This window comes from Triturus cristatus, chromosome 12, assembly GCF_964204655.1.
Source record: "Triturus cristatus chromosome 12, aTriCri1.1, whole genome shotgun sequence".
Taxonomy (NCBI): domain Eukaryota; kingdom Metazoa; phylum Chordata; class Amphibia; order Caudata; family Salamandridae; genus Triturus; species Triturus cristatus.
This window is the reverse complement of record NC_140595.1, coordinates 293,116,630-293,131,919: the sequence shown is the minus strand read 5'-3', so window position 1 is coordinate 293,131,919 and position 15,290 is coordinate 293,116,630. Positions and strand designations below refer to the sequence as shown.

Genomic DNA, 15,290 nt, shown 5'->3' with positions numbered 1-15,290 from the left:
GTCTACTGTAAATCCAGTTGTTGATGATCAACTCATACGAGTCCCCCTAGAGCGAAACCGTGTAGTAGGCTGAGGCCACCATCATAGGGTGACTTAATGCATTTGTCATTGCGTTACGAGGGGAACCACCCATCCTTAGCAAAGTTTTAAGCAGTAAGTTAATCTTCTTTGATCCATGTGGAGAGAGTACTGTACTTGCAGAAGCAATCTGTTGGCGAGTACTTTGGCCAGGACATTTACTTCAGTGTTAACCACAGAGATTGATCTGTTTGACAACATTATCTGATAGAGACATCTAGCCACAGGTTCCTTAACTTCTGAATTATCCCCAGGCGGCAGACTGGACGCAGAGATTTTTCAGCAGTCCCTCTGCATGCTGGGAGAAGGTGCCTTACGACTCCGTGATGACGTCGACTCCGGTTGTGATGTCAGTGGAGTCATATAGGCCCCCACCGGTGCGCAGACGTCTGTTTTCCGCAGTGCTACGTGGATCTGGAGAAGCAGTTCCTCAGGCTGTTTTTCTGGCAGATTTCAACTGCTTTCTTTCCTATGTTGTGAGGCTTTAAGCCTTGTGGGTCTTGTACTAGGCAGATGTTGGCTACAGACCCACATTCTGTTTATAAGTGGTGTTTGGGAGAACACCACGACTCTGAGGATCGCGGCTCTTGCCAGAGGCTAAACCCGAAGGCGCTCAAGGAACGCCATATTAAGTTACTGGCAGCGTGTCTGTCGCAGTCCTCAGAGATTTTACGACCTCGGTCTACATCTTCCAAAACAGAGGTCCGTTCACTGGGCCGTTCCTGGAGCCCAAGCCGCTCCAGGGGATGTTGCTCTCCAGAGACGTCCAACGGTAGGTTCAGGCGTTTGAAGCCGCGACACCCCCCAACTTAGACGTGTGCATACTCCGTCTCCCACGGCTCCACCCGCTTGCCAGTTGAGCTGGCCGTACACGACTAGACCCTACAACTCCCCGTGTTTCACAGTGGACCGTTCTGTATCTTGCAGGCACCTAGCTGTTCCTGGAGAACCAGTTTGTCTCCTCAGACATCCTACCACTCGTAGTCTGGTAGTTCAGGCTGCTACAGATTCACAGTATGTGTGGATTCCTCACCTAAGACTCCTTTGAATAGAATGTCTAGGTGTTTAGATGCATGTGGCAAGCCCATCTTTTCTTCTGCTAGTTCTCCTTTAAGGGCCACAAACACGTCTGGTGTTCTTGGGTGTTTTTCCCACGCCTTGTGGGATTCTTAGACTGTGTTGCCATCACTTCAGGATAACCTCCGTTCTGATGTTGAGCAGCTGATTAGAGATGGCCATCAGTCAGCTAAGCTAATAATTTGATGTGGCATGGATACTGCTGATTCAGTAGGTCGGGCCATTTTATCTACAGTGGTGCTACAGTGTCCTGCATGGTTAAGAACTTCAGTTTTTTTGCAGGCTGTCCAGGCGACTTTGGTCAATATGCCCTTTGACTGTACCCATCTTTTTGGGGCTCAGGCCAACTCTCAATTAAGGAGCTTCTGTGACACGTGAAGTTATACAGAGTGTTAATTACGCTTTCTCTGTCTTCTTTAGTTGTCCCTATACTTGGGTTGTATAGGTGATCAGGATTTTTATTTTTTCGAGGTAGCCTTATTAGGACATTGGCATGTCCACCTTTTGGTTACACCAGATTGGTGTTCCTGTGACTAGCAGATCTTATTGTTTCAATACTGTCTTTAACAGTTTATGTGGTAAGGATGTCTGAGGTATATTTTTACTTTTACTTTTTCCTCTGAAAATGAGCTTCCTGCTCAAGAGGTAATTTGCAGGTGTGTCTTCTGGTTTGGGAGTTTACCTTTTGACATGCTTCTTCGAAGTAGTTCGGAGTGCTGGTGTGCATTGCTGTTGACTTTCAACAATTTGAATAGAGCATGAACTTATGCCAATTATGAGACCTTGTATGCAGTGTGTATATATGTTTTTTGTGTATGCTCTAAATTTCCACTTCAGGGCCATTTTTGGTTTCGGGTTTGTCCGTCACAGTCCTTTTTATGACTTTAGCAGAGTGCACTTTTCATCGATTTCAAGTGGTGCACAGATCGCTTTTGCATTGGATAATTTTTGGGTTACGCTTCCCTTTGAGGGGGTCAGGCTTTATTATGTGAATTGTTCCAAACCTGCGCATAGGAATTTGTTCCATGGAGTGTTCTCCTTTTTTACTGAAGACAGTATGTTTGGCGATTCGTGGTGTCTGACTTGTATTCTGCTGAATACTTAAAGTCCCGGGTTCCTCCTTTTTTTGAAGGTGTCATTTATTCTTATATTTAGTTTTGGAACATGGTTGTCCCGTGAGCTCTGTTTCTGAGGTTATCTGAGATGAAATGGCTGAACATTTACCTTAGGGCTGTTTACGGCGATGTCTTACATGGTTGAGAAGATTTCTGTTTTTTCAGAAGTCCGAAGTTTTTTTTATCCTCCTTCAATTTAAGAACATCTTAGATATTTCCATATTTGCTGGCTGTCGCACTATTGATGGCCATGCATTTCCTGTCCGGAGATTGGATGTTCTCAGTCTTCTTGGGGACATTTCTCTTTTAAGCATTTGATATTTTCTGTACCTTACAGGCCTTTAAGGGATCATAGAGCGATGTATGATGTGGTGCTCCGTGTGTTGCCAAAAGAACTAAATCTGTATATTCGAGTTCTTGTCTACCTTACGGTCAGATTGAATTTTGTCTCGAATGCCTTGTGGACAGTTACTGCTACTCGGTCCCCTTTTTTGGGGGTATTTTCCAGGGGTTTGGTTTATCTTGGTCGTCTTGGCCTTCTAGGCCAAGTGTGGTAGTAAGTGCTTTCTGTTGGCAAAGGCTTGTTTTCATGTGGGTTTTCTTTAGGTAGTACTAGCCTGTTAGGATACTTTTGACAGGCAGTATTTTCTTAATGCTAAGTCACCCAAGTTGTTTCATTAAGGGTGCGTATCTCTCTTGATATTGTATGGTATTTTGGGACTGGTTTTTCAATTACATTTATCCATGTGTGCGTATACAGAGTTTACATAAGTGTGTTGCATATGTGTTCATTCACACATGCTGAGAGATAGTTCTGCTATATGTAATAAGAAGGATATTATGTTCTATTTTAAAGTTCAGATCCATATGTAGGTGTGGAACACGGATATATAGATCTGGTTATAATTGATCAATATTTATAGCAGATTAATAGCTGTTTAATTGCCATTTTTCATTCTCTACGGACACTATGCATTGTGTGATCCTTTGGGTGGTCATTTAGTATTTTTTTTAAAATGTTCTTTGTTTCAGGGATGGACTATGAAGTTCATCCTTCTAGACACGTGGTCTGATCTTCCCTACCTTACTAGGAATGGGTTTATTTATCTTGGTTTTAATGGGAATAAGGTTTGGAAGCCCTTCTTTTCTGGAGTTATCAGCACGGATGTTCTTCATATATTTCTTTAATAATGTAGAGAATCCGGGTGGCATGGCATTTGCATTACCTTTTGACCTTCTAGTCCAAGGGCTCACTCACCCTATGGGGGTTAAATACTATTGGCTGTTTGCCTGTCAGATGTCTTCTGACAGGGATTTATCCTGTTCCCCTTGAGGCTTTTGTTTTTTTTGTGCATGCAGGGTTGTTCCTATTTACATTGGCTGTGGTTGGTACCAAGGTTTGTATAGAGTCATGCTCTTTTGCATTTGATTACTACATAGGTGTGGTCTGTGGTGAATTTAGACCAGCTGCTTCTCTTTGAGAGTGTTTGTAGGATTAGTTTGCAGACCCTCCTCCTGGTGGGTATAGCTATTGTATCGAATTCAAAAGTTAAGGAATCTGTGGCTAGATGTCTCAATCAGATTAACAAGTTACTTACCTTCAGTAACGTATTATCTGTTAGAGACACAGTCTAGCTGCAGATTCCTTAATGCCCTGCCTATCCTCCCCACTCTGGGAACATTTTGGAGAGTAAGGGTTATACCATTTTCAGTACTGGTTTTATATTCCAGTGTTCACTGTTTCACAAAATGACGTGGTTAACGGACCAATTGGTCTTACTGCTTATATTTTGACTTGGTATTGCTGTACCCTTCATTTCCAATTGCTTCGTTTCATCATTGGATCTTTCTGTATGGGCCTTGTCTGGGTATTATCATACCTTTTTATTTCCATTTTTGAATTGTTTTTAAGAATGCATTTATCTTTTTTGGCACACCGTTTCCACAGCCAGTTTCTATAGTGGCTCCGTGTTATGGTGCGGAAGGTTTCACATAAGAACCTGACGTCCATTCGCCACAGGGGATTTGTATGACTCCACTAACATCACTACGGTAGTCGACTTCATCAAAGAGTCGTAAGGCGCTGACCCCCAGTGAATGTTGAAAAATTTCAAGATCCAGTCTGATGCCTGGGGAGAACTTAACAGTTAAGGAATCTGCGACTAGACTGTGTCTCTACCAGATAATAAGTTACCAAAGGTAAGCAACTTGTTCGAATTGCTGGCTTCAGAATGACTGTTGCCGCAGAAGAACTTCATCTTCTATCAACCTACAGAACATGATTGCCATGTGCTGAGTCAATTTGGAAGGGAGCTGGTGAAACAATTCCAACGTCCATAATGTCTTTCTCTGGGAAGCCCTGTGATAGGTACAGCAACCTGAACGGGTGATGTGTCCGTTTTGCACACACATAAACAGTCTTACCTCTCACAGGATAAAACTCACATTAATTTTGAGGCCTGAAATTGAGTCCTAGCACACATAAGGTAAGTGAACCCCTTACTCATTGCGATCCAGTGCTCAGAGATGTACTATGTTGTTTTATGAGGGGCTATGAGGCATGTTCACATAAAGATATTTAAAAAGTGCCTCCACTTAACTTAGTGGAACAAGGATGAAAAAAGTGTCAGTGAGTTGTGCCTCCCATGTTGATTGTTTACTTGTGTGTATATATGTTGATTGTCATAAAAGGTCATTTAAAAGCCACAACTAAAAAACAAAATTATGCGGTACGTACATAAATTGAAAGGAAAAAGTGGGTACACGCTAGATGTTTTGTCATATATATGAACAGGTATCGTTTTAATTTACTTAGTTGTTTCTTTATTTTCACTCCTCTGCATTTGCACCCGTGTATGTTACCTTGGAGGCTATTTGATTCTGTGACAAATAGTTACTGTGAAAGCAAGGAAATATTGGAGACTGCTTTGACAGGACAAAATCGACATCTGGGGCTTCCGGATTAGGTGCTTGAGAAGACAAAAGAGAGAGGATGGATTTGTGGTTGACATGTATCCTTGATTCTAATATTTGTCATTTTTCCAGGTTTGCATCAGCAAAGAGGGGACTGCGTCGGAGTATGGCATGTTAGCCCAAGGAAATCTCTCAGCTGGAGAGCTTCTCTTTTTGGTCCCCAGGTCAGCTCTCCTGTCCCAGTACACTACCTCCATCTCATCTGTTCTTCAGAAAGGTACTCTCTTGCTCACATTTGCACGTTCTACTCCATGAAACAAGGCAAAACCTATGTAACTCAGATAATTTCCCAGTAATGAGTTGGGGAGGAATGGTTGGGTGACCACTTGGTGTTTGACAGATAAGTTACATCCTTTTGCAGGATACCACATATGGGAACATTCAAATTAAACAGATACTTCTCCCGATATAAAGCATCCACAACTTTCTAACTGAATAATCCGACTGAGGATGTCCACTTTAGTGGGCCTGGCAGTCTCTTTAGCACAGATAAAGGTCCTGCATAGCTCTGCCAAAGAGGTCCTGGAGAATCGGGCTGCTAGCTGCTATCGTGTGGAATCGAGAGCAGTCATAGCGAACTATGCTGGTCCAGCAGACCCATGTCTTCACTCCTAGTACCACCTGTAATGTCTTAGTCCCTTCTGTCTCCTTGTAGGCCTCTAAAGTAGTCTCCATTACTAGTCTTCTGGTAAATGTATTAACAATTAGTTAACACTGCAGAAGAGGGCTGGTACATTGCATTCACTCTTGTGGACATAAGAGCCTTCTTGAAGGTGGGACAGTTATAGATTCATTGTCGGTTTGATACTGAGGTTATCTAGCAAATCATCTTCAGTATAGCAGATCACCTCGAAAGTGGCATTTTTTGGCCACCAAAGATAAAAGCTAGTCGTTTTGAAAGACATGAAGTACATTTCTAGCCAAAAGATCTCATTTGATATTCAGTTCAATTAAGTTTTATTTAGAATATCACATCACACAACACGTGTGTATGTGTGTGTGTGTATGTATATATATATATTCACTGAAAAAACCATAGGTTTCACACATGTTATAGTTAGCTGGACATTTTACTGATAAAAAACCAATGAAATTCCCCCGTTATAGTTAGTGCAGGCAACTATAACTCACGCGACCGCAATCCTCTGCTGATGCTAATACTGTATTTAGACACTTATTTGCCCATGTCTTCTTCCATTAATTTTTAGCTATACATATATTACAAATATTTTTTTTTCATAAAGACACATATGTCATCAGCAGAAGATTGCGGTCGCGTGAGTTATAGTTGCCTGCACTAACTATAACGGGGGAATTTCATTGGTTTTTTATCAGTAAAATGTCCAGCTAACTATAACATGTGTGAAACCTATGGTTTTTTCAGTGAATTTGCAAGGTTTTTTAAATGCTAATTCCTAACTATAACGTGTGTGAAACCTATGGTTTTTTCAGTGAATTTGTACGTTTTTTTAAATGCTAAGTTACTCTACGCCATTCGTGGCGTTGCGCACCCAGTTAACGCAGTTCGTTCCGTGCGAGCACGGTGCGCTTCGCGCACCGTGCGCGCACAGTGAGCACGCGGTGCGCTTCGCGCACCGCGCGCCCACTTTACGCAGTTAGTGCCGTGCACACGCGGTGGTCACGCGGTGCGCTGCGCGCACCGCGTGCCCACATTATGCGGGATGGGCCATGTACGCACAATGCGCTTCGCGCACCGTGCGCACATGGGGGACATATTATGAGCATCTTTTTGAAATGTATTCTTTGTTAATTTTATTGTTGTTATATGCCATGCCCAAATGGTGCCCTTCGGGCACCATTTGCACACGGGGTGGCACCGTGCGCACATGGGGGACATATTATGCGCATCTTTTTGAAATGTATTCTTTGTTAATTTGATATGTGCAATATGCCATGCACAAATGGTGCCCTTCGGGCACCATTTGCACACTGGGTGGGGAGAATGTGGATAATTTTGTTTTTTTAAAATTTTTACCGTACGCGTACGGTAAGCGTAATCGGCGAATTTCCGAAAAAAAAACAGCTTGAGGGTTGTTTGGGGACCCCTATATCAATGCTGGGTGGTTAGGATGTGACGAAACTGCCTCTTTAGCCATTTTTTGGCTTCGTTTTTGCTGCCCAACTCAGAGAGCGAGAGAGAAAATGGCGGCCGCTGCTTCCTGGTTTCGACCGATTCGAATGTTTACTAAGATCTAAGAGCCAATCAGAATCGCGCGCACGCCACCGTACGCGTACGGTAAGCGCACCGTAAGCGCACCGTAAGCTGGCTCAGATATATATATTGATTTAAAGGCTATTTTCTCAGAATCTACTGAACAGATTTACACCAAACCTACAAAAGGCACTTCCTTGACCTGAGGACTAGCTCTCTGCCAAATTTCAAGTAATTCTGTTCAGCCGTTCGGGCTGTAGCTGTGTCTAAAGGTCCTATGGAAAAATGCATGTGAAAAACGCGTTTTGGGACCCCCCTTTTATCTCAGCCCCCGCTTGACGAATCCCCCCGAGACTTTCAGGGTAGGAGCGGAGCGTAGCGCCCCACCTATTTTGAAAGATTCGCGAGGATTCGTCGACCGGCGCCAAAGTTATTCAAAATAGAATGTTGCGGATTTCCTATGGAAACAGGGTCCTAACTATAACTACCTACTGGCGACCGCCAGTAGGTAATATGTATATATATATATATATATATATATATATATATATATATTCTCTTTATGAAAAGGACATATATGGTTAAATACAGATATTGAAGCCCCAGAGCCCTCTCTTTCCCTATCAAGCCTATCCTTCATTCAGCTGCTTGTAGGTCTACGGCACCACTAAGTATGAACACATTACCTCTGTATGAAAGCGGCCTGCAATGGTTATCCAAAGCTATTCACTGTCCTAACCCAAATTATTTATGTTACATCATAAACATCTCTGAAAAAACAAATAAGGAGCAGAGACACTTGAGGCTTGAATTCAAAAATCTGAAAATCCCTACTTGCCAAATCATCATTTTCCGGAACAGCTTTTATGCTCTTGAACTCTCTTCCTGCTCAGATCCAAAGCCAAGAAGACTAACATTCCGCAAGAAGTTAACTACTTTCCTCTATAACTGGTATCAGAATAACCTTTTGCAATAAATATTTTCTGCACCAAAAAGAATTCCAGAAAAGAATTTCGCCCATACGGTGAACTTAATTACTACATCTTTTCACTCCCCGTCCCCTTTTTCTGTTTCCTTCGTGACCTCTCAGCTTCCAGTTACTATCAAGAGGCTTCCCAAAACTTGAAGAAATTCCTTCAAAGACCGCATTGTTAGCAGTGCCTGTGATTACTGCAACACATTTTGAACTAACTAAAGTTTATGGGCTAACTGCATTTTTAGGTAAAACGAGGACACTTCTGTCAAGAGTCTCCTCCTGCTCCACGTTTTCATTGGACTATAGAAATTTTTCTGTTCGCCCTCAAGTTTGTTTTGGCTAGTGAATGTCCAGTTTGACTGGGAGCTGGCCTCCCAGTTCACTCCATCCCATGTTGTATCTTAGTGTCTATCAACATGGGTGAGCTCTCTTCTAGTTGCTCTTATTGATTCTATTAGGTGTTTCCTGTTTGAAACATTCAGTTGGTTTGACATTGTTAATGGTATCTGATTTCCCAATGAGAAATGTCTATACTTTGTAGAAAAAAAAGAAACTGTAATAATATTTGTTGCATTGGATTATGATGGGGCAATATAAAGGCCCTTTCACTAGTGTGTTGTCATAATTGTAAATATCATACAGCCCTTTTAATTCTATTTGGTGTTTCCTGTATACAACCTTCAGCTGGTTTGGCATTATGTTAATACGATCTGATTCTCCAAGAGGAATATCTTTACTTTTAATAAAAATGACACCCACAAAAAGAAATTGTAATAATTGTTGAGTTGGCTTATGATGGGCCAATAAAGGCCCATGTACTAGTGTGTGGACATAATTATAAATATCACACAGACGTGTCAGTTGAAAAGGTTTTGGTACAGAAGTGACTGTGTTTTTTTTATTTACGCTGCAGAGAAAGCCTCACTGGTGAGTGACTCTGGCTGGGTGCCATTGCTTCTGTCTTTGCTGTATGAATACACCAACAGTGACTCACTCTGGAAGCCTTACTTTGCCCTGTGGCCAGACCTGAAAGGCTTGGATCATCCTATGTTCTGGTAAGATCACAATTTGAGCTGCCAGTTTGTTCTATCCCCTCTATCTCTCTGGGATGTCACGTTATAGGTTAATGGCATGTCAAATGTTTACATTTGTTAAGTTTCACAATATTCCTAGTTGCAGGTGGGTGGATGTGTGGTGGCAAGAAATGATGGAAACATCTGAATATAAAAGTTTCATCACTTAAATAGAATAAAAGCTTTGTATGTTCAGTTGTATCATATTAATTAAGGAGCTGAAGACGTTCAGATACTACTTTTAAAAATATTGTATGTATTGTATGTTTGACAATCTAGTCTGAGCCCATAGTGGAGAAGTGTGGCTCAATGATTAGAGCGGCAGACCCTGATGCAGAGGTCTAGCCCGGGACCAGGGTTCAATTCCCTGCCTCGGCGGGTCTTGGGCTCAAAAATTCCACGGACCTGATAATTCTCGCCTCTGTGCCTATTCCAATCATGGAGTCCCACTCTGCAACTCTGGGCAATAGCTTGCTTAATCTCCACAACGGCCCCCACAACGCTAAGGATGCCTGGCCTCTACCTTGGGGGTGTCCAGGAGTGGACGCCTCACAGGGAAAGCCAGGATGGGTTCCACAGCGGTATTCGTACAAGCGCCTTGAGACCCTTGCGGGTGAGTAGTGCGCTATACAAGTATCAATTTACAATTTAGTTCTAGTCAAGACATTTTATGCCATTTCAAGCCAACACTTAATTCTTCAGACTCACTCCAATTCTGTGCCTCAGTACAACGGATGTTGGGGGATGGGGTGTGATGCACATGAGAATGTGGAGGAGCACAAAAAGCATTAGATGTCAGCTTAATTCTTCTAAGGGCCAATCCGTTCCCGAATTTTAATATGTGGAGGTGTTCCCAAATGCAGCAGAGTTACCTTCAGCGCTTCAAAAGAAGTCTATCTGTTTTTAATATATGCTACAAAAAGTCTCCGGTCTTATGATTTTATGCAGTAAGCACTTTGGAAATAGTATGGGTCATACTTACAAAAGGGGAACAACTCATCAGTTGGCAAAGTGATAAATGTATATCTTCTAAGGTGAATGGATCAGACCTGACTGAATTAGTTGCTTTTTGTAAAAAGTTGAATGTTGTGTTATCACCACATTTTCTGTTAGTCTTGCAATGTGTTTGTGTAAGATTAGCGAAGCCTTGTTACAGGATTTTACTTTGATCTGCTGCACCCGTTTTGGCACCTATCTCGTAGCCTGCCTTTGAGGACCAAATACACATCCAGTCTGTCCACAAACAGTACCTTAGTTTGAAATGCATCTGTCCATTTGACCACAGCAGTGATAGGCCAACATGCAACTGAGAGAAAGTAGTGATTTGAAACTGATCACTCTAAAGTGTGCTGTATAAGTGCGCTCACACTGTGTTGTCCCTTGAGACTTCAGGTGATAAAAGAGGATGGAAAGGAATTTTTAGCATTTGACAGTGCTTTTGTAGAATTGAGTTAAGCTTGTTAAGGGGGCAAGTGGACGGTCACATTATAAAACCTTACATAATTGGGATTGATAAGGGTGTGAGCTAAAAGGCCTGGTTGGCACAGATGGCGTTTCAGACTTCTTTTGGGACACAGGTGGATTACTGTGGCTTAAAGTTTACATTTGCACACCAGGGTAGCTGATGATTGATTGATTGATTGGTGGTAAGTGAAGCAGCTTTTAATGTTGAGGTTGAAGCAAAGGCTTAGTTATTGTTCATTGCTATCACTTTCAGTTCTTCTGTTATCTTGTTCTCATATGGTAATACGAATCTCCCCAACAAACTGGCATCTCTGAACTTAGTTTATCAACTGTACGTGGTTCTGGTTCCTTGCTGATCAGTTCTGTTCTACTCCTTAAGTATTGTCTTGTACTCCTCTTTTCTTCTCAGAGGACTTAGGGTCAGTAAAATGTTTATTAATTCAACCTTCAACTACTCCTCTCATTTCTTGATCTTCTTTTGATTTTCTGACAAATGCACAGTTTTGAAGGCATAGTAATTCATGTATACAATGCCTTTCTCTTGGTTTGTTGCAACCTGACCAGAATCAAGGACTCTCTTACTTATCCAGCAACATCTGGCGTGAGTACTTTGCCTTCAGTTGCACTGGAAATTATTGATTCAGAACTAAAGTAAATTTGCTCTCAATCTTTTCTTGATGTTTAAGCAGAACAACACATCTGTGAAACAGTCACTACAGACCAGAGTCCAGAGGATTCCCCCAAACATTTTAGCAAAACTAGATGAAGTTTCACCAAGAAAAAGTGGAAGTAAAAACCATTCCTGATAAACCTTTTGACACAAAATGTGACCAGCTTGACCTCCCAAAATAGTTCCGTTCTCATGTATTGAAGGTTAAGCAATCTTTGGATTTATTTCCACATACTAAGTTTTTATTTTTTAAACTTGCTCCTTCAAACACTTCTAAAGCTATTTTATCAATTGAACAGTCAATTGTGTACTGATCTATTGACAACTAATCCTAGCCTGATTCAGAAGCTACACATTGAAGGCTTTAGATTCCGAAGTACAACACTACTAAATAGGATACCTTCATAGTTCTGGGGAATCTTCCTGTCGGTAAAGGGCCGGCTCCTCCTACTCCTTCATTTCTGAACAAAGAAGAGAAAGCTTTGGAAAATCAAGGAAAGAATATCTGCCAATGCGCAGTTTACCCCACTGTTATTTGCTGTTATATAGTTGATAGGGCTGCGAGAACACCAAAATGTTTGCAGAATTTCTGCCGCAAGAAACTTCTTAAGAATTTATATTCTGGAAGTCAGTGGACTTCGGTTATGCAGCTCAGCACTGCAAGAACGTGGTGTACAGTGCGGGCGAGAGCTTTGAACTATTCAGTCTGTATATGCAGACATGCATGGCAGAGGACCTCTCTCCATTCAAGATGTTATGGTCATTCATTTTAATAAGAAGACCCATTTCTTGTCTACCACTGAAAAGGTCCTTGAAAAATGCAAGTGGTGATGATTATGTCCCTTAGTTCCGTCACCAAAAACTGAAGGATCGCTATCAACGCTTTTAAGCCTTTTGGAAAACTTTTGGTAATTGGGTATATGGATTTAATACGCTTTGTAGTACACAAAAAGTGATTTGAATGGCACGCTATTGTTTCCTAAGCTTAATCATTATCAGTATAATATTCAACTCTTTATTCAAAATAACCTCTACCCTTACCCACCAGTCTGGTAGAGGTGCTTTTCAGATGAATAAGTACATCTGCCCTCTAGAGCGACTGACTAACAAAGGAATCCTACTTCAAAAGACACACAAAAAAGTCTAGTCAAATGTTGGAGTCCTGCAAGTAATGGGGCTCCAAGATGAAACTTTCTGTTTCTAATCCAGTACAGTACATCTATCACCCTCTTGTCTGAAAGTAGTGCTGGACTCATTTGGAAAAGAGGCTTTCTTTTATTCAATAAAAATGTACCTTAGATCTTCCCTGTTGCGTTTTTGATGTTCTGCTTTTTGATGGTGTGCTTTTTTTAGTTAGAAATATCTTTATCAAGGAATCTGTATTTTGCCAAAATATGCGTAGCAAACAAATATCACATGTATACATTATCAGTACCTAAATTATGGCTCCATCAAGTTTTTGTAAACCATACTTATTCAGTCTAGAAGGCCCAGGGTAAGGTAGTGCTGTAGGGAGGGAGCACTAGCATTGCTATTGTGTCTCCTCACTAGTGACCCTCAATCCACAACCTTTGGAACTGCCGCTATTCAGGACACTGGTGCGGGTGTGGATGAGCCTATTAGTAGAAGGCATGATGTGCCCAAGCACACACCCATGTGCCCTCTGGAAGAGAGCAAGATCTACTCCGAAGCACTCTGGTGTGCCAGGTGGTTACACAACAGACTGTTTCAGGTAGGCACAGCAGTCCAAAGCGTGAAGCGTATCTCCAGGGCTTCTCGATCAGTTCTTGGTGTTGGAAATGCAACTGTCGTCACTCCTGTACCTGTTTTAGGTTAATCAAGTCTGCTTTCAGATTAAACTGCTACAAAACATTTTGTATGCCAGTAGGAATTTTGATGCATATACCAAGCAAGTAGACTGTGAATGCCTTCCATAGCACCAGCAGGTCTCTACCGTCTCTTCATTGGTGTTGAAAACATTGGATATCTCATCTGTCAATGCCTAGCATAGGCACTTGCAGGCGGCTTGTCGGAATCATAGATGTGAGGTGACCCCATTGGGGAGTCAGTAGAAGCGGTTAATGGTCTGAAGATGTCTTCAAGGTATTTCACCTTAAGCTGCAGTGTCACAAACCGCTTGTCAGAATTTGGAGGTCATATAGTGGTGAGAACTTGGAGTAGTACCTACTTGGAGGGTGAGCTGTCTGTGAGGCATTTGTCAGATTCCATCCCTCCAACCACGCTGCCAACTTGGAAGAGAGTCTCCTTGCTTGGGCATGGTGTAGAGGAGTATGAGACTCATCCAAATCATCAGCACTGTTGAAGTCCTCATCTAGAAATGTAAAAGTGGACAAAGCTAATAACCTTGAGATATGAACTAGGTGAGTGAGTATCAGTGCATAGTTGGGAGAATAAGCTCCTATCATATGAAGGATTCTGTTATCGAGTTGGCTATATAGGCAAGTAAATCTTTCCTTCTGATCTATATGGCAGTTCTCCACTCTATATGGGACCCCAGTGCTAGTCCAAATGAGGAACCCCAGTAGCATATGCAGAGTAGGTCATACAGAACATCTGCCTTTTCCATCTACGCTGCATTTTCACACTTTACGATCTGGTTTCCTGCAAAATCGCTATGTGAAGCCCTCTGTATGTTTGCGTAGTAGGTTGCAATTAGTCACGCTGCCCAGTCTCTAATTATTTCACGTAAGCAGTGTGTAGGCCCTGGTGTTGCCTGAAAGTGACCTAAAACTATATAGGGCCTGTTGATTTCCATGTAAAATTGCAGTCAATGTGCCACTGACCAACTGCCGCACTCCCATAAGGGGGTATGTCTGTGGCGGGCTCAGATTTGCTTTGTACCTCATTGTGCTGGAAGGACTCGTGCAGTATTGTCTCAAAACATGTACCCCAAGCCAAAACCACCAACCGTAACCAGGTATCGAAACTAAACAAGTCCAACAAGCAAACCAGTGTTTAAACAGCACCAACCTATATCAGATCCACATATGCTGTGTAAACTCTGAGTAAACTCATTGAGTTGACTCCTAGTAAAATCTGAAGAGAAGAGAGGTACATATGCGTGCCTAGTGTCGTGCCTCAACCAGGCCCGCCCCCTATCACCTGCATCAGTGAACTTATTCTAGGGTTCACTATGTCCCTTGCCAATATGTAGCGGGTGTGCAGTGTTGAAACCATCTTAGTGTAGATACTGGTATAAAACTAAACTTCTAATGAGTCACTTAGCTACAGTACATCATCCATCGCTGTAGGAGTGAGATGGTGCAATTTATTGTTGCTTCTCTCCAATCTCTTTCCCTGTTGACACACTCTTCTTGCTAGCCACCTTGTCTGGGGTGACGTGCTTGATATTCAGTAGAAAAACCGCAGCGCGTGCACACAGTTCATGATTGAAGTATACGTCCAATATAATAATCTTCTTGTTTCAGAATTGTAGTGTTAAAGGTGCTTTATACGCTGCACCGACATGTAGCGGTTCAGTAGAAGTACATTCTTCTTTACAGCTAGGCAGGCGTCACATGTTTCATCCGAAGACTTCCTTAAGGCTGTATGTTAGAAATAGTATTGAGCCAAAATGATGTCTTTTACGGTACAATTAGAAAGAATTGTGCTCAATTGTTAAGTTAAATAGTACCATCAAAATCCGCATCATGCAGGAAATAAGTGTGCA

The 15,290-nt window shown here is 42.0% G+C and overlaps 1 protein-coding gene across 2 annotated transcripts in view; it reads left to right on the top strand.

The window, feature by feature from the left end:
• SETD6 (SET domain containing 6, protein lysine methyltransferase) overlaps positions 1 to 15,290 on the top strand; it is a 134,012-nt gene that overhangs the window by 38,537 nt on the left and 80,185 nt on the right. For both annotated transcript variants that reach the window (XM_085637396.1, XM_085637394.1), the window contains exons 3-4: positions 5,316 to 5,460; positions 9,306 to 9,447. In XM_085637396.1, coding sequence (XP_085493522.1) covers positions 5,316 to 5,460; positions 9,306 to 9,447 — 287 coding nt within the window. The remainder of the gene's footprint in view (positions 1 to 5,315; positions 5,461 to 9,305; positions 9,448 to 15,290) is intronic.